General features: G+C 37.5%; 1 protein-coding gene across 1 annotated transcript in view; it reads right to left on the minus strand.

Moving 5' to 3' along the window:
• Nucleotides 1–798: 798 nt before the first annotated feature.
• The window catches only part of LOC131063621 (oxygen-dependent coproporphyrinogen-III oxidase, chloroplastic), a 104,100-nt gene continuing 80,376 nt past the window's right edge, over nucleotides 799–24,522 (minus strand). The window contains exons 5-8 of the mRNA XM_057997502.1: nucleotides 2,439–2,526; nucleotides 1,636–1,760; nucleotides 1,370–1,468; nucleotides 799–1,246 (exon numbers count right to left, since the gene is read on the minus strand). Of these exons, the coding sequence (XP_057853485.1) occupies nucleotides 1,178–1,246; nucleotides 1,370–1,468; nucleotides 1,636–1,760; nucleotides 2,439–2,526 (381 nt within the window). The 3' untranslated portion in view covers nucleotides 799–1,177. The remainder of the gene's footprint in view (nucleotides 1,247–1,369; nucleotides 1,469–1,635; nucleotides 1,761–2,438; nucleotides 2,527–24,522) is intronic.

The following is a 24,522-nucleotide window of genomic DNA, read 5'->3' on the forward strand; positions in this document are numbered from 1 at the left end:
CATAAATGTATTTGATGTTTTAAGTGCATGTATTTGATCTGATCATAGAAGCAAATTTAAGGAATGGGGCACATAATATCATTCCTTCATGTGAAACTAACAAAACAATGAGGAGTACAGTCCAAACATTGCTTAGAATAAATAAAGTGGACATAGTTTTTTGTTTTCTTGTTTTTGAAGGAAGAATATAATAGAGGACTTCTATAGGTAGGGCAACACTTGTTGAAATAAGAGTTTTTAAAATCATATGTTTTAGCTGGTTCTTTGTCATTGAGAATTGGTCTGTTTAACAATTAGGAGCAGCTCACTTGGGACAAGCTTTGGTTGCTCAATGCAACAAATACTAGTGCGGAAATTCAAAAATTGGATAGCTTGGTTATCAACTTATCAATCAATTTTTTATTTTTGGAATTTTTATATTTCAGATATCAAGACATTATTGCTTTGAGAGGTTTTAAATTTCGGTTATCGGTTCATTTCACAAATTCATTTATATTATGTTTTTAATGGCTATGGAATTTTATAAGCAATGTTCCGCTGAGTTGACTTTTTGTGCACGGACCATTATTTCATTGATAAGGAGCCCCTGATTCAACTCACATACACAACTAGCTCTTGCTCTAGCTAGCCCTCTTTTAGTTGTATGTGCTTCGAGTACAATTAAATGCATGTCATATCTAGTAATAAAAGGAAAAGGAATCAGTACAGCAATGAAATTAACTGGAAAAGCCACTGTACTAATATGATAAATCATTGCTGCCACTTCACTAGATGTGACTACTTTTTACTTCTTCAGTCTACTGTAGAAGTACAACACTTTATTCGGAATTTGATAAATAATACAATTAGTGTATGCTTCTTCAGTGGATAGTAGAAACTTTATTCCAGATTTGATATATAACACAATTACTTCTTCAGTATACAATACAACTTTTCATTTGGAATTGATAACTCTTAATAATGACATAGGGATAAAAACTCAAATGAAGCATAGGATATCTTAGAGAGAAGAATCATCTTTGAATCACACGGCTGAAGTTCTCTATCTGCAATACCCTTTATACTCCATTAATCTAGGCACAAAACTGGCCTTTGCCCATGTCAATAATTCTGCCTCTAGTTGGTAAAAACAAATAATCTATTCTATCCTAGTCTCTAAAAATGAGAGCATTAATATTTACAGCCACTCCTTTGGATTGATGCAGGCATCCAGCAATTTCCATTCATCACTATTCTCTTCAGGTTGCTGCAAGAAATTACAATTCATGATCAAGAATACTTAAGGGTAAACTAAGTTGAAAAAACAAGTGTAATTTCATCGAAGAAACAATAACACATGGCAACAATAGATTGATGAGTTAAAGCATACATGGTCATACTCCCACCGCGCAGTCAAAGGCAAAGACATCAAGATACTTTCTATGCGCCCTCCTGTCTTAAGTCCAAATGTAGTGCCCCTATCATAAACCTGGTCAAAGAAACAAATTAATTTCTACTTTAAAGTCCAAAGGTGTTTGATCATATCGATGAGCAATTTGGATGTTTTTTAATGATTGTCTAATGACTGTTATTAAGTGCTAACTCAGTTCCAAATGAAACTTTTAAAGAGAAAACCTTTCAAAGAAAAAATCTTACCAAGTTGAACTCAACATAACGACCTCTTCTCAGCTGTTGCCATGACTTATGCTTTTCTGTGAATGGCATACCCTTACGCTTTTCTATTATTGGTATGTATGCTGGAACTACAGAGTTCATACACTCTGCAAAAGTTGAAAACAAAATTTGAGACTGTTTTTATCATACATTGCAAATAAATACTCAAAATAACATATAAATGTTTGTGTGTGTAAACATACATACGTATCTATACATATGCATGCATATCTCTGTGTGTATTATGTATATACACAAGCATAAAAGAGAACTCTCAAGTCTTAACAATAAAACATTGGGAATTCTGCGTACAGAAAGAAGGATCTACATTCATATAACTTTGTAGAGTGTAGTAAATAGTTTCCACTAAATCTAACAGTAGCCTCTAACTTGAACGACTACATAACTTGAATTAACAAGTAACAAAAGATTGAAATAGTACTCCTTTTTTTCTCCTTTATCATCTCCCTAATTAAGGTTCTGATTATTTAATTCATATTCCTGTCTAAAGGGCTGCGCATATGAGCATGTACAGTCAAGCACTAAGGGTTTTACAGCTTCCAAAAGCTTTGGAAAACCCAACAGCCCTTGGATAAACTGAATGCACATATTGCATAAGCTCTTCCATATGGAACATAAGTGACTTACAGTTAAGAATGACTTAATTAAATTTTGTAATTCATGAGTTAGATTAAAATCATGATACATGAAACTGCATGAATTTTTCAAAAAATTGCTTTCTTCTCAAGATATTAATGCAAAAAGGCAAAACACACTGAACTCACCTCTTGTAAACGCAAATAAAAACTCTTGACCCTGATCATTCAGATCGTCAAAAAATATTCCTCCAAGTCCACGTCTTTCACCACGATGCTGGCAAAGCAACATTTTATTAATAAAACTGAAAAATGAATAACATCATATGCACTTATATAATACATTAAACTTTTGATGTACACATGCATAAGGTTTAAGTTTCTACATTTTATAAATATGCTCGCATGACAGTTTAGTAATTATTATATATACACCTAAAATATAAGTCAAGTGCTGAGTCCATCCTTGCAAAGCCAAAAGATGAAGATCGATGGCTACAATGTTTTTTCTCTTATAGTTGACAGCAGTACAACCCATAAGGCTAGTAATATGGATTCTCCTGGTCCATACTCATGTCACCCTATAATTCTTAATCCCTTCAGTCTTTATTAGTACCATTTCATTTTTTGACAGTTTTTTGTTTGTCATACTATGCTTGGATCTAAATAATTGTAGTTTGCCTTTCCTTGATGTTCTCACTGAAAAGGTGGATGGTTCAATGGGTATAAAAAAGAGGAAACATACAGATCTTTAGCTTCTTGCAGCTTTGCATCATCAACCAGCACAGAAAGCAGGTGCTCTTAAAAGCCTCACCACAAGCTTTTAGAATCTGAAACGAGGAGCACTTGGAGTAAAAACTTTGACAGTGGATTTCAAAAGAAATTACTAGAAAAAAAAAATACAATTAGCAAGGTAGGTAACACAATTGATACAGACTGGAAAAGAAGCTGAGGATTTGTGACAAAATGTACTTTTCTCTGAGGATTTGGGGAAAAAACCACAAATAGAGAAGAAATGGATAGAAAGGTAATACTGAAACTTTTAGAATTAATGTAAGCCACCCATAGGGAGTGTTTAGAGATGCAATGTACATTAAAGCAGGACCCTTTGACTAGGATTTACCTTAGAAGGTGGGAATGAGAGTTGAGGGGCAGAAGTAGCAGCAACTCTTTGTGTTTGCATTCAGAAATACCTCATATTTAATTACATGCAAAGTGTTTAACGAAATGTCAGTAAGTAAAAAATAAAAAAAAATGCGTGAGCAAAATTTCTTGGTAGGGTGCAATCACCAGTTCGCATCTTGTGTTTGATAGTGGATTTTGGATAGATGCACAAGAGATTGTGCAAACTTCAGAGCCCTCATTTTGAGTGCTAAGATTAGTTGATGGGAAAAATTCCCCCACAAATTATTTTTATGAGACAATCGATAGGACAAAGGTAGCCATATGGAACAAAATGCAAAATGATGAGAGGAGATTCATGCCAATTTGGGAGATCATTGATGCTAGATAGAATTGCCATATGTATTGTCACATCCATATTGGACTACTTGTATCCTTCTATCCATTATAGTCCATCATTCAAGAAGGATGAAGAAGTGAGTGCAAGGTTGTTCAAATGCATTTCCACAATCTTGCAGAGGAAAGACAAGCCATAGCAAAGTTGCCATTGTACAAGCAAGCAACGGGCTGCTTCTTCCACATATGTGCAATGAAATCAAGGAAGACAGAAACACCAAGTGTTAATTTCTTGAATATTTGCAATCTAATTTATTATTCTTTAAATGGAATTCAATCACTTGGCTTTATTAATAAATTTTGTTTCTGCAATTAATCTAATGTTAGCACAATAGTGGCAATACTTTGGCCACGAGGTCTAATAACTTTATTGGATGGCAATGCAAATTCTAACCCAGCCATACAGTTCTTCTGTTAGTAAGAATTCTTGTCCAAAGAATACAAAAGAATGAGTGAACAATAAATGATTGGTTTGGGCATAGTAAACCACAACCTTTCGTCCTTGCTTGAAGAAAATTAAAATTCGAAGTTAGAAACTTTCAAATTATGAATTTCATTTATTTTCTATTTTTGAGGCATACACAAGTAGGTTGGGAACTCAAGCATATACCATTGCTAATCTCAAGTAGTGTTGAATATATCAGCCAATTGATCTGGATTTAGAATGGATCACAAGTACAACTAAGGAGGACCCTGAAGAGGATTTGCATATCTTAAATGAGGTATTGGATGATCATGACTATGCTCTTTTGGACCAAATGGCTGCAAACTTAGGGGTATCAACTTCTGCTTTACATATCCAGTCATGGATGCCTTTAAAACTATTTGAATTTTAAATTTTGTATTCTCCAATTTTGTTTTGTATATGACTTACAAGTCTATAACGTACTCTAGAACTAAAAAAATGATACAATGAGAATTTGCGATTAGTTGACAACATTGAATGTTTATTTACGTTTTACAATTGAAGTTTGGACTTTGCTTCTTTTTTTCAGGCAGTGTATTTGACGTGAAATAACATTTGTATTTTTTATGAGTATTATAGTGGCCTTTTAATTTATCAAGATTTTTCCATTTTAAACCCATGTAATTGAATTCCGCCTACACTTTTGATTTGTCATACCATTGTCATGTAAGTATAATGTGACTAGAGCTAAATTAATCAATGCTATTGCTATTCAATTACAGTACTACAATTGAAATGTATTTTATGTGAATTTTTTTTTCTTTTTAGTGTTCAAATTACCTTTTTAAAAACAACATTTTTTGTATTCAAACATGTTGTAGGATAGCATACATAAATTAATTAATGCTATTGCTATTCAATTACAATAATACATTTGAAATGCATTTTATGTGAATTTTATTTTATTTTTAATGTTCAAAATTTCAAATCACTTTATTTAAAACAACATTTTTTTATATTCAAATATGTTGTAGGATAGCATACAATGGCCTCCAACTCACATCAACAAGTGGAAGTCATCCCCCTATAAGCCATGGCTTTGCTTGGAAACACACCACTTGGACTAATCCAAGGGTATGTGATTTGTACCTTTTGCACAAGAAAGATTAATGAAGGCATTAATCACCTCAAGTACCATATTGAATCCATTCCTTAACACGACAAAGCATATGAAAAAACCACAAAAGAGGCAAAAAGAGAAATGCAAGCAATCTTTGCATTGTTGGGTGAAAAGAAACTAGTGAGCGCAAGAGCACAAGCAATTATTGATCCCAACTTGCTAGTAGAAACAAAGGTAGATATGGCACACACTATGGGCTCTAGTCATGGTCCACATATATGAGGCACATCCACCTCATCTAGTTCAAGCAAGAGCCTACACACGTGATTTTTTTTCACCTCGAGCACAAATTTTGTTGCAAGATATAGGGTGGAACAAGGAGCTACACCAAGAAGCAAATAAGGCATGCATGAATTTTCAGTGTTCCATGGAAACACGTTTCCCCCTCCTAGGCCCAAGTCCCCCCGTCCCCGAAGCCCGTCCCCGCGTCCCCCCGTCTCCCCGTCCCCAACGGCCGTGGAACACTGTGAATTATTAATATTACAACCTTCCCTTCAACAAGGCAAAGAGCCTTTATTGGGAGATTTTGATGACAATGCTAACAATTGTAGAGAAAAGATACAAGGTGTTAAGTCTTGCAGGTTTTCGTACCTTCATCTCAATTCCCATCATGCATAATCGATCTATGGAAGTTTCATGGGTTTGTGATGTTCTAGTCATTGTATTTATTCCCTCTTTCCAGCCTAAGTACCCAAATTAAAAAACCAAAAATCTAAGTGTGAGGGCCGCCAACAATTCCACCCTTTAAAACATCCAATTGGGTATCTCTGTTTCAAAATTGGGAAATAACCAACCAAAATTGCAAATATTATGCAATTGCAGAATTTCTACCCTAATAGAGGTATGTCCAAATACCCCCTGAATTTCCACAATAGAAAATACCCCTTGAATTTCTGCAATGGAGAAAATACCCCCTAAATCTCTACAATGGAGAAAATGACCCCTAAATCTCTACAATGGAGAAAATGACCCCTAAGTCTCTGCAATGGAAAATGACCCCTAAATCTGTGCAATGAGGAAAATGACCCCTAAATCTTCACAATGACAAATGACCCTTGAATTTCCACAATGGTGTAGAAGTCCATGGTTTTCCACAATTTCTTCGAGAAACATGGTTTTTGCCAACAAGTGTTGATAATGCTCCAGAACTACAGTTTGAGGCATGCATACCTAGTGCTCTTTGTTCAATCTAAAGACAACTTCTCCTCACAGCAACTGGAATTTGGATTCTCGTCTTTAAAAGGGGATTCAATGCCAATTTTGAGGGTGCTAAAAAACGTTTTGCAGGCTCTAAGAAGACATTGGGCAGCTACTTGATTTCTTCTATGTTTTATTGTTTTGGGTACACAAACAATGACTACAATTTTTTGTAATAACTATACATACTCTAATCTGAGAATACGTGAATACATGCTCTCAATGAGTGTTGTTTCCAGTTTGCGATTCAATATTCTTTTGAGCAAAATAATCAAGTATTGTGATGTTCATCAGTGCACATTTGCTACACTTATCTTACTTTCATTGTTAGTCTTGGTCAAGCAACATTGTAATTTCTTTCATTGAAGATAATAAAGAATATTACTGTTACAGAACAGATCTTAAAAAAGGATCGCACTATCAGCCCTTTGCAGGTCAAATTATTACAAGTTGATAGTTCTTGATTGATCATTGGAGTTTATTGATGTGCTGTGAATGAATATGTATGTTGTATTGACTGTGTCACCCTAAATAGGCACTGATCAGTCCATTTTCTCCCATAGCCTCAAAATTGATCATAAAATGATAAATCTTGAATCAACTATTTTATATTTCGGTATTTGTTTGAAATCTTCATATCTTAAACAAACTGATCATAAGGAGATTGCATGTTTTAAGAATTAATTCACAAATCCATGTCATAAACATACAAGAATCAATCTGCTAGGTGCTAAGCTATAGATCTGTTGCATACCTACACTCAGTATCATAGAAGGAAACTCACCTAGGTTTTGCAGAGCCTGAACTGCAGAGGAAAACACAATTAAAAGTGTTTCCTATTCATTGGCCTAACTTCCAGCAACTCTAAGCATAAAAATTAGGTAAATCTTTGGGAGTTACTAGAGTACAAGTTGGGGAACCAACACAAGGAACCCTCTCTAAAAGACTTAAGTGGAAAGTTGCTCCAAGATGCAGTTGTATATGCAAAGTCAATTCTAGAAGAACAAAAAAAGAAATGGTAAATTTCAGATGGATGGACAAATAGAAGGAACTACACCATCATCAATTTTTTCGTGGTTTCAAATGGTGAGATGGTTTCCTTGAAGTCAATTGATGCCCCTAAGAAAGTAAAGAATGTAAAAACTTTGAGCCAGAGGAGGTTGTCTTAGAGGTGGGCATAGAGAATGTGATGCAAATTGTCACTAATTGGGCATAGAGACATCCATCACTCTTTTGGACCCTCGAATGACCAATTGCCTTGACCTTCTTTTGGAAGACATAGGCAAAACTGGGTGAGAACAATTGTAGATGACACCAGGAACATCAGAAAATATATTTATAATCACCCTTGGTTGCTCAATTTGATGAGATCACACCAAGGAAAAGGAGCTTGTGTGACTAGTTGTCACAAAGTTTGCAACTAGCCTCCTAACATTACAAAGTATTTGTAGATATTGTTGAAGCAAATTTTTGTAAGTAAAACATGGTTAGACTCAATATATTCAAAGAAGCTTGATGGAGAGAGGACAACAAAGACAACTTGTGATGATGCCTTTGCAAAGAGAATTGTTGAGATTGTCAAAATAACTTCAAACTTCAATTTGAATTTCAAATTGAATCCTTTATTTTCAATTCTTAAAATTATTTATTTGTAACTAATTTGTTTGTACTTGGTGTCAAAGCCTTTTGTGAGGGTTTTACATATGGTGGATGGTGAGCAAAACCCAATGGGATACATTTATGAGGCTATGGATAGAACCCTTTTCAAAACTATTATAGGGGAAACAAAAACAAATTTGATTATATTTGGGAGACCATTGATTAAAAGTGGAACAATCAATTACACCAACCCATTTATGTAGTGAGGTACAACCTGTTGTGCATCGCACATGCTCCCTGTCGCCGACAGGGTCCCCCTTCCCTTTTTTGAGCCTTTCGTCTTCACCCTGTTGAGTTTCGCGCAAAGTGTCTCGCATCCTTTCGAGCGAGTCCACGACCGGTCCATGAAGTGATGATGTTGAAAGAAAAGAGCCGATGATTCCATTAGGCTAGTCTAGCCCTCGGGCACGAATACCAAGAGATTGTTCAAAATTGTGAAATCGCCTTGGATAGGCGTAAGGTGATAGAGGTTGGCGAAGCCCGCCAAGCAAAGAGCAGCGCACCTGAAGGTCGCATGACGACCCAAAATTGTCATTCTTCGCGTAAGAGCGATGAGATAGATTATCTGAGGTTTGTTTTTACGGAGTTTACAAGATTTAAATGAAGGACGATTTTCGTCAACTGGGAAAGAAGGAGGAGCGAATTTCGTTGCAAAATGCCAAAGTCCTCCAAACTCGCCCAAGTGCCCAAGCTCGCACAAAATGAGAGAAATCTAAAAAGTTTGCAAAATCGCCCAGGGGGCCGAATTTCGGACCCAGGGGGCAAAATGAGAGAAATTTTAAAAGTTTGCAAAAATCGCCCAGGGGGCTGAATTTCGAACCCTGGGGACAAAATGAGAGAAATTTAAAAAGTTTGCAAAATCGCCCAGGGGGCCGAATTTCGGACCCTGGGGACAAAATGAGAGAAATTTAAAAAGTTTGCAAAATCGCCCAGGGGGCCGAATTTCAGACCCTGGGGACAAAATGAGAGAAATTTAAAAAGTTTGCAAAAACCTCTAAAGATCCGAATTTCACTTAAGTCGCCTAATTTCGGACCTTAGGGCCGAAATTTCAGAAAAGCTCCGAAAATTTGCAAAAGGCGTGAGGGGTCCGAAAATACTTCAAGTTTGCAAAATGTGCCAAAGGTCCGAATTTATCTTTAAATTCGCAAAATCGCCCAGAGGGCTGAATTTCAGACCCTAAGGGTGAAGTGAAAATTTTGATAAGTTTGCAAAGACGTTGAAAGCTCCAAAATTTGTTAAAATTGGCAAAGTGTTTAAAAGGTCCAAAAGAGATAAACCACCGAAGTTCGCACTTGGGATCAAAACGCAGTTTGAAGTTCTAAAGGAGCCTCCATATCCCCAACGTCGCAAGCTGGAGAAAGCCGTGAAGAAGCAAGGGTAATTCTGGCGAAAACCCCAAATGCTCCGAGATTCCCCATTCATCCGAAGTTCGCATCACAGCACAAAAAGTTTATTAGACAACAAAACGCAAAAAAACGCGAAGTTCGCGATTTAGGAGAAAGAGGCGTGAGGTTTAAAAGTCTGCTAAACCCCCCCATGCTACGCAAAAATTTTCAAAACCCTCATAGCTCCGAAAATCGCATTTTAAGGTAAAGTGCGAAGTGTTTAATTTGGCAAAGCGCCTGAGTGCCGAGAATCGCGATTTAGAGTGAATGCAAAAAAATTGATTTAAGTTTTAAATGGTCTCCAGACTCTCCGATTCACCGAAGTTTGCCAGCCGCAAAAATTTGAATTAGAGAGATAACCGTTGGAATTCAAAATTTGCAGAACTATCCATTCGTCTTTGCACAGCAAGTCGGGAAATTTCTCACCATCCATTTTCATTAGGTAAGTACGCTTTGTCTCTCTTGATCATTTGAAATGTTTATAAATTGGATGCATGCATGTGCAAAATTGATTAAAATGCTTAAAATTCGCATCTTTTTTCGATTATTAAAACGTCATGCAAAGCAGTCGAAATTAGAATTTGCTCCTAAGATTTAACCAGAAATTGCATTTTCAAACGTAAGAGAATTTTTCGAGCTTTGTCCCTTTTGAAAATTAATCCAGAAAATGCTTAAATATAAATTCGCGATCAAAAGCTTCATGAATAAATGTTTTGCTCGATCAAGCTCTCAGCTAGCAATATCACTCTATTTCCAATCTAAATTTTGAATTGATCCTTGAATGCTGGTGTATTCTCTATCTGACCCACCTTACTTCTTTTGTATTGCCTCGTAATCCGCATCCAGCTGTGCAGGATAAATGCCTAAGTCGGCGGTGGAATCATCAAAGACGCCCGCTACAGCCGAGACATCGCGAGCATCCAAATCAGATATCCCACGCAAAGTTGAAAGGATGAAGTACCAGTATCAAAGAGGGGGATTGAGGGAGTCAAAAGTTCAAAGCGTCTGGGACAATGTCGGTGATACCGACCTAGGCCATATTGACATCTAGAACTTCAGGAATCGGGTCTTCTCCCCTAACGCATATGGCAAGCCTAGACAGATGGTGGAAAGTGGCATCGCCCAAGCGGCAGGATTTCCTCCAGCAGTACAAAATTATGAGTTAGTGGTAGAGGCTGCTCGACATTATCAGCCAGGTTCTAGATTGGTGCTCCTCGAGAATATGACTCTCGCCAACTTCACCCTTGAGGCCATTGGCGACGCATTTGACATTCCCTTCCCAAACAATCCCACGACCACGACTATAGACGAAGCATAGGGGGTATATGATATGAATCCGGCCAGATGCAAAACACTGATCAACGAAGAGTGGTACAAGGAGAGAAGGCCTCCAAGCGCCAGAATTGGGAAAAAGACCCCAAGAAGTGACTTTCATAATGAGCATGGGGATATGGACACATTACTCAGCCGGGTTATGGGACTTCCTAAATCCAACTACTTTGAAGAGTGGATGTTTTATTTCACAGAGCAAGTCTTCGTTGGGAAGTCCAAGTTTGACTGGGCCCAGATTATAAGCGACAACATCCACGCTCAACTAATTGAACTTGAGAGCAAAAAGTACTTCACTATGACCTCTTACTTGGTCTACATGTTCGCCAAGAACCAGCCGTTGTCAGGTTTGATAATGAAAGGTGAAATTGGGAATGGGCCTGGTCAGGTAAAGGTCTATGATTGTTACCCGCAGCTGCACTATCAGGATATAGCTCAAAGAGAAAAGAACAGCCCAGCTTATGCAGTTGGCCAATATGAGTGCGTCAATGACGCCTTCACAATGCGCCTGGTCAGGCTAATGCAGGGAGGATTACACATAAGGCTCTCAAAGCAAGCTACTATTCTAGTACAGAGATACGGAGCCTGGTTCATCCAATTCCCAAGGTTCTCCTATATCCGAATAGCGGGCTTTGATGGTGCCCCTCTCGACTTCCACGGTACCCAACCGACAAGATAGTTCTTATGGAGGTCGCAAGGCAGTCACGTCCAACCGGCATCTTACTCAAAGAGAGCAAGCAGGCTGGATTCGCGTTCCCCATGATTATAGGCAACTAGGATGTCCATCTGAAGACCCCCACCCTAGCAGAGGAATCCCTCGCAGAGCTGGCCTCATATGGCCTACAAGAGCACTTTCCGAGAAAATATTTCGATCACGATAATCTGGCAAAAGAGAGTCTATGGCAGGCGGTACAGGGCAAAGGAATCAGTTGAGGATTATTGGAAGAACTACTCTGATGACTACGAGGGACTCTTTGAATACCGTCGGGTCCCAGATCAACTCATAGATTCAGGAAATTGCCTCCAGGTCAGAGAATTTGAGGCAGTAAGGCATCTTTTGCCAGGCGTTGATTGGTCCCAGGACCCGATCACTGATTTTGAGGCAATCATGGCAGCCCCAACAAGATATACAAACCAATGGTTGCATCAGCAAATTGAGAGACTAATTCATGAAGGAGTCCAGTTCACCTACCACTTAATGGGCAGCCTCGATTCTCAGTCTTCCAAAGATGAGGGAACATCTAGTGCACCTAGGGAAGAAATTGAAAAACCTGAGAAGAGAAAGAAGGCTAAGGCTTGCACAGGGACTCGGACGTCCAAGAGAACAAGAAGGGAAAAGATTCCTATAAGAAGACCGGAGGTCACTTCATCGTCCAGGGACCCCAGTTCGTCCGACGATGTAGTAGAATTAGATTATATACCTGCTCCGCCTTCTCAGAGTGACATTGATGCGTTTGAAGCTGATGATCCTCCCACACCTGACATGCTAGAAGTTGAGCTAAGAGCCATTGAATCAACTGAACTGGGTAACCAAATAGAGGAAGGAGAGATTCCATCCATTCAAGGGATTGAAGTGCATGAACTCACGCAACAGAGCCGCCATGGATTGCTGTTCCACAATACAATCAAAGATGACTCTACCATCGAAGGAGAGCAAAGGACAGATGAGACCTGCGAGCTTGAAAAGACTGAAGAACAACCATCACATGAAGATACCAGGCAGTTGTTCAATGAAGTGGGAGAAAATTCAGCTGTAAGCAAGGAACTTGGCACCTCCTCCACTCCTTCGGTAACAGAACAGTTGCGAATCTGTGATGAGTCGGCTGAAAACATCAAAGGACAGAATGCAGACTTAACCATATCATCAGCCCAGACAATACCTCAAGAATGGTTGATTGCCAGGGCCCAGCGCAAGGCCGCCACCAAACCACCTATTGATTTGGAGGACATCTTCTCGCGCATAGACCAAGCTAAAGCTAAGGGGAAGAAAAAGCCCAAAGCATATTCTAGAATGACTAAAGATGATCAAAGGAACCGTACTCTTCACATTGCCACCCCGCCTGTAGACAAGCCAGCAGATCAGATTACACTGGTAGATTATAGCATCACGACTGTACCCATTGGACGGGCCACTAAGGAGCAAGAAAAAGAAGAATTCAAGGTTTCAGTGTAGAACATACTCAGGCAACTTGAAGAGATAACAACTGAAAAGAACATGTATCGGGCTCGTGCTGAACAGGTCGAGGGATACATCAATCAGCTCCTGAGACCATTACACAACGCTTCCGAATCCCATATTCCCCCGACGGCATTGGCACAGAGGACCACAACAAAATTTGAAGGAGTGCAGGATACCGCAAAGGCCGTTAAGGAATGGATGTAGGGCATTAAAGAGAGAGGGGAGCGAATCTTCAGGGATCTGCGCAAAATGGCCCTCCATAGGGAAGCTATTGTTATCAAAATGTGTAAACTAAAGAAAGAATGCTATAATATTCATGAGGCGATGGCAAAGACTTTGCCCCTTGTTCGGGCTTTATTCTGGACCTGTTCTCAGATCCCTGCTGTTGATGCTATTTTGAATCCTTATAGTATCAGTACCTTCAAAGACTGGTACTGGACCCTTAGCATGAAGGACGACATGAGGGATAGTATCGATAAAATGCATGATAAGTGCAATGACACTTTATCAAACGTGAAGGACTTTGGTGAAAGGATCCTCAAGTCCATGGTTCCTGGTTGGAAGAACAGTATGGAGGATAGTGAGGTACAGCCACAGTGGGAGGACCGACTCATTCCCAAAATCACGTACTCCATAGGGGATCTAGATTTTGCTTCTGAGCTTCAAGCAGACATATCATATTTTGAAAATCACAAGTCATACTAGAGAGAGGAACTGGAGAATTTAGATGGCCTCCTACAAGGTATCAGTTACAAAATGTTTAATCCACCTATGCCGCCAACAACCGAATTATTCAAGTTATGCTTGAGATTTCAGGACTACGTTCGGGTAGAACGTGCAGCTGATCGGGATATCTGGGGAGAATATTTGCACGACGAAGTCGAGTTCGTCACCGAAGAATCTAGAGCTGGAAAAGAGAAAGTGATTTCCTAAAAAGTGTTTTTTCCTTAAAAATCTTGAAAATACACTTTTGGACCAAAAGGTCATGTTTGACTTCCAAGTCAACTAAAATGTAAAACTTTATGTATGTACCTTTTTGGATTATTTCTGATATGTTCTAATTACCTTTTTGGGTAGTTATTGCTCCCTTTGGGGTGGTTGTTGATATTTGCCTCCCATTTATGGGTATGGGCAGCCATGTTTTATGGATGAATCTGGGCCACTTGTTTAGATTAGATCTTGGCCATTCATCCATTTTTGAAGCCTATTTAAGGGACTGGTTTTCCCTTATTTTGCAAGAAGTTCTTGGATTGTTGCAAAAACTCTGGTGAAATTTACAGGATTTAATGCAAAGTTAAGACTGTTTTCAAGTTTCCTTGTGAGTGCATGGTCTCCTTCTTCATTAATCTAGAAATTTATTAGTTATGTTTATTTCCTTTATATAGCATTTTCAAATAAACATCCAATAGAATCCTCGCAGTTCACACCATTAGGGAATGGCTGATTGCCCTTCCTTCTGCATGGTTAATCTGAACCTTTCATATATTTAGTTCGGTTATTGAATGCTCACTGAATGAATGTAAAAGTTCTAATGTTGTATCTGATAACATGAAAATCCTATTTTCCTTTGGAGATCGCACTAGATTTATGCAAGTATTGTGCTTAAAAAGTTGGTGATTCTTAGTCTAGTTATTTGGAGGTGTCCATCTGTTTGCTGAACCTGCTATCTTAGTTAAAATTTATATTTTTATGTATCTCTCTCTCCCTATCCTTCCCCTTTTCCCGTTTTTTATCAAGAGAATCCGCAGTCCTATTGAAAGCAGTATCAACCCAACTTAAACCATTTGATAAGCAAGACCATTAAAGTTTTGGGGAACTCATCCAGCAATCGCCTATTTCACTGTAAGTCCCCCTTGTGTTTCCAGCAAAACACATCAAACCACTGAGCAATCCCGTAGTCAAGACCTGACAAACGAAACCTCGAGGTTGTCCCCTTTGATCAAACGTAGAAAATAGCACTAGGGATTTCCTTATCTCAAGAGAGGATAGGATACTCAGCAAGTTTATTCTATTCTGCGTTGGCCATATGGAGTTTGCAGCAATGCGATTTTAGACACGTCAACACAACCTCAACCCAAAGTTTTCTTCACCAATAGATTCACAAGTAATGAATGGCTTCTCAACATGCATTGAGAGGATGAGACCCAAAGTTGAAGTGAGGGACCTCATTATTTCAAAGTTGTGGGAGCACAAGCAAGCTAGGGAGAGGCTCTATTCTTCAGCTATCCCAAGGAAATCCACCTAGAAACGAGAGAGAAAATTAGAATATTTAAATCATAAAAGCTACAAACTACAATTATTAATCTTACTTGCAAACTTTTGAATATATTATTTACAAGTTCTTAGTAAGAAGATTGGGGTGGAAACACCTCTAATTTAGAATCTATCTCTTCGAATTTTTTCTCAACTTTGTAGCGCTTATAAATGTGAGTGCAACTAGAGTTTGTTTGAGGCCATTCACATGAAGAAGCGAATATATTGACTCAACAATGCCTCAATAAGCTAGTATTTGTGCAATACAACCTTCAACTCCACACAAGGAATGTGGACAAATCATGTGAGCTTATAGACTTGGATGATATTGATTTTCATAGTGACCAGATTGTGCAAAATGAAATTTGCTTGTTCACAAAGGGCAAGATTGTTAATTTTGAGATGCAAGCTATGGAGAGTGCAGCTACAACAAAAGTAGGAGAGATTGGATCAAATGATATCATTAAGGATGATGTCATTGCCATCTACTACCAAGGTGAAGTTGTAGGCACAATATTCTAGGCTAAATGAGGAGCCACAACCAAATGCAAGGACTAGACCCTCTCCTCAATTTTTCACTACATGAGGAAGAGGATTGTAAATTCTTGTAATTTGTAACTTGCCTCATGAATGATGATTTTCAAAGACAATCATCATAAATTCATAATAGTTATTGGTTGGCTCTTGCATTCGGATGATGATACAATTTTGGACTCTATTAGTATTCAAATTTAATATAAAATCGATTGGGACATTTTGTAATTATATTTTGCCTAGAATTTATATTTTGTAAAGAAATTTAAGTATTTTTATAAGTTGCTAGGCTTGTCAAGTGATTGCCAAGATATTGCCGAGTCAAGATATTTTTGGTTTGTCGAATCCAAGTTGATTTCAAGTACACAAACTATAGGAGGACCAATCATTCAAGACTTCATAATGAACAAACTTTAATAAAAGCGAGTTAAAAAGTGATCACAAGTCATTCTATTATAGGGACTATGTAAGTAACAACCTCCTTTGACATTAAAATTGTTCATTTTAACATTATGTACCTCATCAAAGTTTTGGATAGCCTCTTTGTTGCCAAAATTGGCCTCATCTCCCCTTTGAATGACCACTCAAGCTCAAATAGCCTTTGCGCTATTTTGAATGAATTGGTGTGGTTGCATGGGTGCCCACCTAAACAATGGCCTCTTTATTGGCCTCAATAGCTTTAATATTTTCTTGGAAACCCTCTAAATTTGGACACTTCTAGTCTATTTTTAGATAACTAACCCTTCAATATGTTGAACCCATCCTTTGGGTGGGCTTATCTAATCCTCTTTTAGGTGACCTTTTCCATGCCATTGTCATTCACTTTAAACAGTTTGGATGACTCAAATTCTTATTAAAAATAATGAGTTTTGATTTGCCATCAATGAGCTTATACTTATCAAGGATGATTGGATCATTGAACTTTTGTATCTTTCATCTTTTTGACTAGTATCTTTTATATCAATAGAAACTTTTTCTAATTTCCATAATTTTCTAATTTTAAGTTGCCCATTTGGATTACTCTTTCACTCTATTCTTAATAGGCCCACTTCAGTATTCAACATATTTCTTGGCAAAGATCTTTCATGTGAATGGATCTCTCTTGGTGGAGATGAATCTTTTATATTGACAATATGTTTAAAATTTTCTTTGATCGGTCCTTCACATGTCATACAAGCACTAAACCCAACCTTTCAATTTTTTATTTCAATTTTTGACATATGACCTTCAATTTTGATGAGTTCCTCTATCAATGATCTACAAAAATTGTTGTTATTATGCCAAATCAATTTCCCTTCATCAACAAAATCCTCAAGGGGAATTTTGCTTTTGGATCGAAATATTCCTTCTTCAGCAAGCTCTCATTGGATGCTTTTTGTGATAATGACTTTATCTCTCCAAATATTATTTTTATTCTTGGACCTTCTAAATTTACATTACCCTCTTTGGGCTCTCTTATGGCTAGAGCATCTTGGTCAATACAAGTTCCACGAGTGGTTGTGCATTTAAAATGAATTGTTTTAAGGATCCTAAACATATGCCCAATTTATGAATACTTGCTTGAGAGAATCCATCCTCTTTTGCATTGATAATTAAGGCTATTCTACATTGCTCTAGTGCATTGCCCAAAGAAGCCAAAATCATGAAAAATTTGTCATTATACATGATTAATTTTTTCTCTATTAAAGCCATGATTTCTAAATAAATTGTTGATTGGCAATTTTGACTAATTTTAACACGATTTTTTTTGCAACTGAACACATTTTGAACATTTTTTCCCACACAATAAAGTTTATGCTTGATTTCAACATTTAATGGATTTCAATGGGCTTTTTGGCACAAGATATATTATCCATGCATGGTAGGGTGTATTCCTTTATTATCAAAAAATGCAATAGGATGATCCAATAAGAATAGGTTAAAATTTCAGTTTCAACATGAACAAAAACTGTATATATAGACATATATATATACAGAGGCCGAAATATGCAAACATACATATAGACATATATGCAGACCTATATATAGATAGATCTATATAATATATAGATATGCATAGACATCATCATACGACAAGACATTAGCATTTAGACACGGTTCGAATCCTTAGCAAGCTGGAGATACTAGGATATAAGACAAACAGAGAATAAATGAAAGAGCAATCAACAATCTCACAATCGATATGACAAGACAAAATAGGGTTGGAACTTTCACAGATGTGACAGAAATACATATGCTCATCTGGACACATACAACAGGTTTATATACTCAAATCTATATATACATACACATATATGCATATATATACAGATATACAAGTATGGATATAGATATATATGCATATAGGTGCATATATGTATACATAAATCTACATATATACACATATACATGCATGTATACAGAGATATATAAATATGTATATAGATATATATGCATAAAAGCATATATATATATGCACACACGTACATGGACAGAAATTTAATAGAGCAAATATATACTTACACAGAGATATAGATATATATGCCCATATATATATATATATATATATATATATATATATATATATATATATATATATTCACATCAATTTAGTATATAAAAATGATTAAACATCATAAGCTAGAAATTATCATGAAGATACTGCTCGACTGCTTGAGCTATCATACATTGATAAGGCTAGGGAGTAAGGCGAACCAACAATCATGAGAAAGTAATCATCACTCCCGCAGTAATTGCAGCAGGGCATTTTGGGGATGGAAATATGTCAAGAGTTATCAATAAGCAATCATAATATATACTGAGAGGCAGATAGGTAAACATCATGAGATTAGCCTGGTACTTGTCTCTGCCCTAAGAAGCGTGAAATGTCCTTCATTGGAGAGATCTCTAACAAACGTTGGTCGGTCATTTTGAGATCTGAAGATGATTTGGTCATACATGCGACCAAAAGGATTTTGGGTGATGAGATTATACTCTCAGAACACAAGAAACGAGTTAATAGCAGCATCCCAACAGGGTTTGCAACAATACTACTCACAATGGGAGAAGAAAAAGCAGTCACAGTCACACTATGTAGGTTAATTTTCAAAGAAGAATACTTGGTCAACCTGGAAATGGCGATAAAATGTGTGGATGATAAGCTTCAAATACCTTGCCCGGAAGATTACTCCAAAGTTGCGGAAGCTATAGATAAGGAAGAGGTGCTCAATATAGAGTTCACAAGGCCTATTCTAAGTAGCAAGGATCAGAAACTCTGTCGTCAAAGACAAACATAGATTGCAAGGAGCATTGCATTCCTTAAGCAATGGCTTGGAGTGGTAAAAGAACCAAAAGGGGAATGGTGGGTGAGTTATATGGTAGAAGAGGGGTGGACCCCGTTCCAGGCTGATAATCCCAGTGAAACACAGGCCTCTGGCATGGAAGCCGCAGATGACAAGGAGGAAGAATAAGTTTTCATTACATAGTTTTGTTTGCTATTACTACTATAACTAATCTTATACATGCAGAATGTAGAATTTATAAAAGATTATATGTAAATCATTAAATGTTATTAGTCACTGACTGGACCTATGGTCCTGGGCAAGGCCGGAGGTTTTCTGCTCTCCGCTCTTTCCTACCGACGCCCGCACTGAGCGGAGATTGTAATACTATTTATTAATAAAATATGGCTTAGGCCTTTTATTGAGCAAAAAAAAAACAAAAAAACTCATGCAATCAATTAAAAGACTATAGTAAACAAACATCTCTCCCTTTTAATGATTAAATTAGAGATCCAATAAGAATAGGTTAAAATTTCAGTTTCAACATGAACAAAAACTCATGCAATGTCTTTTCTGAAAAAGCACTTGGTGGGCATCACTCAACAAATTGATAAATCAATTAAAAGTTGATAGTAAACAAACATCTCTCCTGTCTGTTATGTTTCGAGGCCTCTATTTGGTGCTTTCTCTGGAATTTTGGGGGGATGTTGTTCACTTGGTGGGCATCACTCAACAAATTGATAAATCAATTAAAAGTTCATAGTAAACAAACATCTCTCCTGTCTGTTATGTTTCGAGGCCTCTATTTGGTGCTTTCTCTGGAATTTTGGGGGGATGTTGTTCTCTCTGTTCCTACTGTTCCTTTAAGGGGTTTGTTTTTGGTGATGCTCTTTCTTTGGTTTGAGCTTTATTTGGGTTTTCTGATTTATGGGAGCCGTTGATTTTGGTGAGAGCTGCTCGTGTTTCTCTGGTCTGGTTGATTGGTGGCAACTTTGTTATAATGGGGACCCCTTTTGGGAGACTTGATGCCTATCTAGGCCTTGTATGGGGCTGCTTTTTTCTCTAGTTTGGGGTTTTGGTGCTTCATTGACTACAGTTCTCTCCTTTGGTCTATTTTTGTCTTCGTGTGCATCTCCTTTCTTGAGTTGGAGACTCTGTTGGAGGGGTGGACTTTGGTCTAGCTTCCATTCTGTTATTACATCCTCATGGCCGATCCTATTGAGGTGGATGCTTCTTCTTCTGTGGTGAAGAGTGGCTTTGTGGGTGTTGTGGGTTCAAGTTTCTTGGAGGCTTTCAAACCTCAGTTGTTAGTGGATGGCTGCAATGCTGCTGCTATTTCTTGTAATGCTGAGAGGACCCTCTACCATGACATGATTTATTCTAAGTTGAGGGTTTTTTTGTCCAATATCATGCCCGATCTCATGTGTCTTCTATTGAAGTGAAGTGTTCTCCTATGGAGGTGGAGATATGTCATGTTGATGGGGCGGCGGAACTGGTTCTTCTTCAATCTGTTTTCTCTCTTACTTGACCTATAGAGGTGGTTTCCTCTCCTATTTAGGTGGAGAGTGTTCTGGTGGGAGAGGTCCAGCGTTGTTGCAAGGGGACTTTTGCTGCCTTGTTGATGGGTCTTAGCTGTAGGATTGCTGATAATTTATTGAGGCTTTCTTCACTGCTGGTTTTGGAAGCCAATGTAAAACCAAGGTTGCATGGGTACGGGGGTTCTTGGAAACGTCGAGTACTGGTACGACTATTTTTTCAAAATAGGAGACGTGGGTACTTGGAGACGCCAAATTTTTTTTTTTAATATAATTTAATAATTTATAGAAAATCTGAAAATCTGATGACATTGGACTTTCAAAACAAGAAATAACATTAAGTATTAACTATTAACTATGAAGTTTAGGATCAAAATGCCATACAATCATTGTGTCATAGTTTCAAACTAATTAGTGATACTGATTACAAATTGAAGATAGCTTGATAAACAGCAAGCTGATACGCAAACCAAAAACTGAAAGCAAAAATCAGAAATTTTATATTTATAATCTACTCTTCTTCGCCATGATCATCCATATCAAGGTCATCAGCTATGAGGCTCTCCAAATAGTCATCACTCTCAAATTCGGGTTCCTCTGATGGTAGAATAACAAGGGGTAAATCAGCTAGTCCATCTGCTTCAACCACTTCATCTACAATGGCTGCAACGTCTCCATCAGGTGAAATTTGATCCCATTTTGCCGAAGGACCCTCATTGTATCCAGGATCTACACGAGAGAGAAGACGAAGTGAGCTATGAATGTACACCAGGTTCTCTGCTTTCTTTGATCCTAATCGGTTCCTCTTCAATGAATGAATGAACCCATAAGTGCTCCAATTTCTCTCACAAGATGAAGAGCTAGCCACTTGTGAGAGTAATCGTATTGCAAATGATTGCAATTCAGGGGCTTCACTTCCATGATTCCACCACCACTCTATAGGGTCTTTCTTTACTTTCATATCATATATAGCTTCCACAGAAGCAAAATCACCTTGCCCACGTGAAAACTTATTCCATTGAGTCCTCATAACTGAAGCTTCCTCACCTTGGCCATAAATCTTTTTAACCGCAGCCCAAAAGCCCTTCATTACCTCTCTATCCTGATGTGGAGTTCTCTTTTTGGTCACTTCTATATCATACCATTTAGGATTAAGTGCATAGGCAGCACAATGAAGAGGTGTGTTAAGTTTGTTCCACCTTCCATGTAACTTTTCTTCTATCAAAGGATATAGAGAAATATCTTTTGCATCAGTTATCTTCTTTACTCTTTCACACATGGAATCTATTGCTTCATAAACCTCTCCCAAACATGCCTTATCTGAATCTGCAAATTTGATCACCTCACATATGGGCTTAATAAAGTCCACAACAAACTTAACATCAGCCCAAAAATGCTCATCAAGGACCATAGCTCTCACCTCAACTGCAATATCTGATGTAGATTGTTTTCAAGCTGCCCATGCATCATTAACAACCGTGGAACACAAAGCTCCTTTGACTTCACAAAGGCGGTCAAGAAGAATGAAGTAAGAAGCAAAATGTGTGTCAGCAGGTTTGAGAAGTTCCACCTTGGCAAATTTATGATAAATGGCTTGTGTGTGGTGATGGTTACATATGAACATTTGTATCTTTCTACCCTTCTCTATGAGATCTGAAATCCATTGGAACTTGCCAATATCCTTGAGAGCATTATTTAATGAATGCAGACAACATGGTGTCCAAAATATCTGCCTGTACCTCTTTTGCACCAACATGCCTGCTGCTTTACAAACAGGGGCAGCATCAATAACAACTTGGACTACATGTGATGCCCCCACCTCCTCAATGCTATCACATAGCTGGCTATGAAGAAATTCTGCATTTTTTTCTTGCCCTGAACAATCTATTGCCTTCAAAAAATAAGGCCCTTTGCTACATGTTACCATGATATTAAGTAGTGGACGATTCCTAGCATCTGTCCACCCATCCATCACAATACTACATCCTTCTTGAGCCCACACTTTTTTCAATGGTGCAGTTTGTTCCTCTAATCGACTTTTTTCTTTATCAACAAGAGTAGTGCGAAGCTTCTCATACCCAGGTGGTTTATAGCTTGCTGGTGCATTATTGATAGCACGAACCATCTCTTCATAGAATGGAGAGCGAGCCACATTGAATGATATTCCATTTGCATAAAAGAATCGTCCAATGGCTGCATCAACCGCTTCTCGTCCTTGCACATCAAACAATCTTCCAGTGGGGTTTGCGCTGCCAATGTGTGGTCTTTTGGGAGCCGGTTCAGTTGCTAAACCTCTAGAAGTCACATCCACCTCTGACTCTATATCATGATTGTAAGTTGTAGTAGTTGCCCTTGTTGTTGAAGCATGAGAGCTTCGCATAACAACTTTCCCATCAGCCCTTTCCTGTTCTCTCACAGCATCATATCTTTCACACTCATTTGGACAACCTTCAACACCATTACATGGCAAGTGGAGGAAATGAGCCTTCACCCTCGTGTAGGTACCTTTCCATCCCAAATTACAAAGTTTGCATTTGATAGTGGCTGTTCCACCTGATCCTTTCGGCCCCGGAACACGATCAACATACTTCCATAGTGGGCACAACCCTTGTCTTCCTCCACCCGACATTTTGAATGCTCAATTTGAATAGAAAATTAAAGTTTAAAATTAAAACAAAAGAATAATATGATTATAATTTTTTTTCTTACTGCTCAATGTTCATACTTCATATACTTGAAAATAAAAAATGAAAAATATTATTATTGCACTAAAAAATGAAAACAAAATTGCACTCATAGTATATACTTGAAAATAAAAAATGAAAAATATACTGCATCCAATGGCGACTCACATTCACATTCAGTAAAATTGAAAACAAAATTGCACTCACAGTATATTAAGATTGGACATTCATAGTTAATAAATTAATAATATTAACTGTGAATGTTCGATACAAATACACTCACATTCACAATATATAATACATTAATAATTTAATAATTTAATTATTAATATCATAAATATAAATGTAATTGATATAATTAATAATATATTAATAATTTAATAATAAATATTAAATATTAAATATATTATATTATAAAATAAAAATATAAAGTTAAAAACTTAAATAGGCGAGTTAGCAGAATCAGATTATATATTAAATATATTATATTATAAAATAAAAATATAAAGTTTTAAAATGGCAAAAACACAGACTATGAAACCAGAAAAATAAAATTCGAAATTTTTTAGCCTATACTGTGAAAAATATAAAATCGACGAAACCCAGCAAAATGCCAAAAATGCAGACGAAACCCACAAAAAACGGTAAAAAATTGAATATTTTAACGCCGAAATGGAAGGCAAAATGCAAAAAACCTGTTGTTTTTTGCGGTTAACACTAAACCCTGCCTGCAAATCGACGAAACCCATGGCTGCAAATCGACGAAATATGTTTGCGCGACGCTGCAAACCGACGAAATGTGTTCGCGTGGCTGCAAATAGACGAAAATCTGTTCGCGTTAGGTTTTCTATGTTTTCTTTGACTTTTTGGCTATCGTATGTGTTATGACGTGCGACTTTTAGGGTTTTTTTTTAGTTTTTTTTTCGCGTTTTTTGATTTATTTATTATTTTCGGCCTAGAGACGTCGAGAGACGCCTTGCCGACTCCCGCCCACGTCTCCTGTAACTGGAAATGCATCCAATGGCGACTCCCACACGGGATACGCGAACTAGTATCCGGTTCGGGTCTCCAAGGGTCTAGGGTACGTTTCCCTGCAACCCAGTGTAAAACCCATTAATCTTATTTAAGGTGAGTGTTGGGATTTTTTTGGGCT

This window comes from Cryptomeria japonica, chromosome 4 (genome assembly GCF_030272615.1).
Source record: "Cryptomeria japonica chromosome 4, Sugi_1.0, whole genome shotgun sequence".
NCBI classification, from domain to species: Eukaryota; Viridiplantae; Streptophyta; class Pinopsida; order Cupressales; family Cupressaceae; genus Cryptomeria; species Cryptomeria japonica.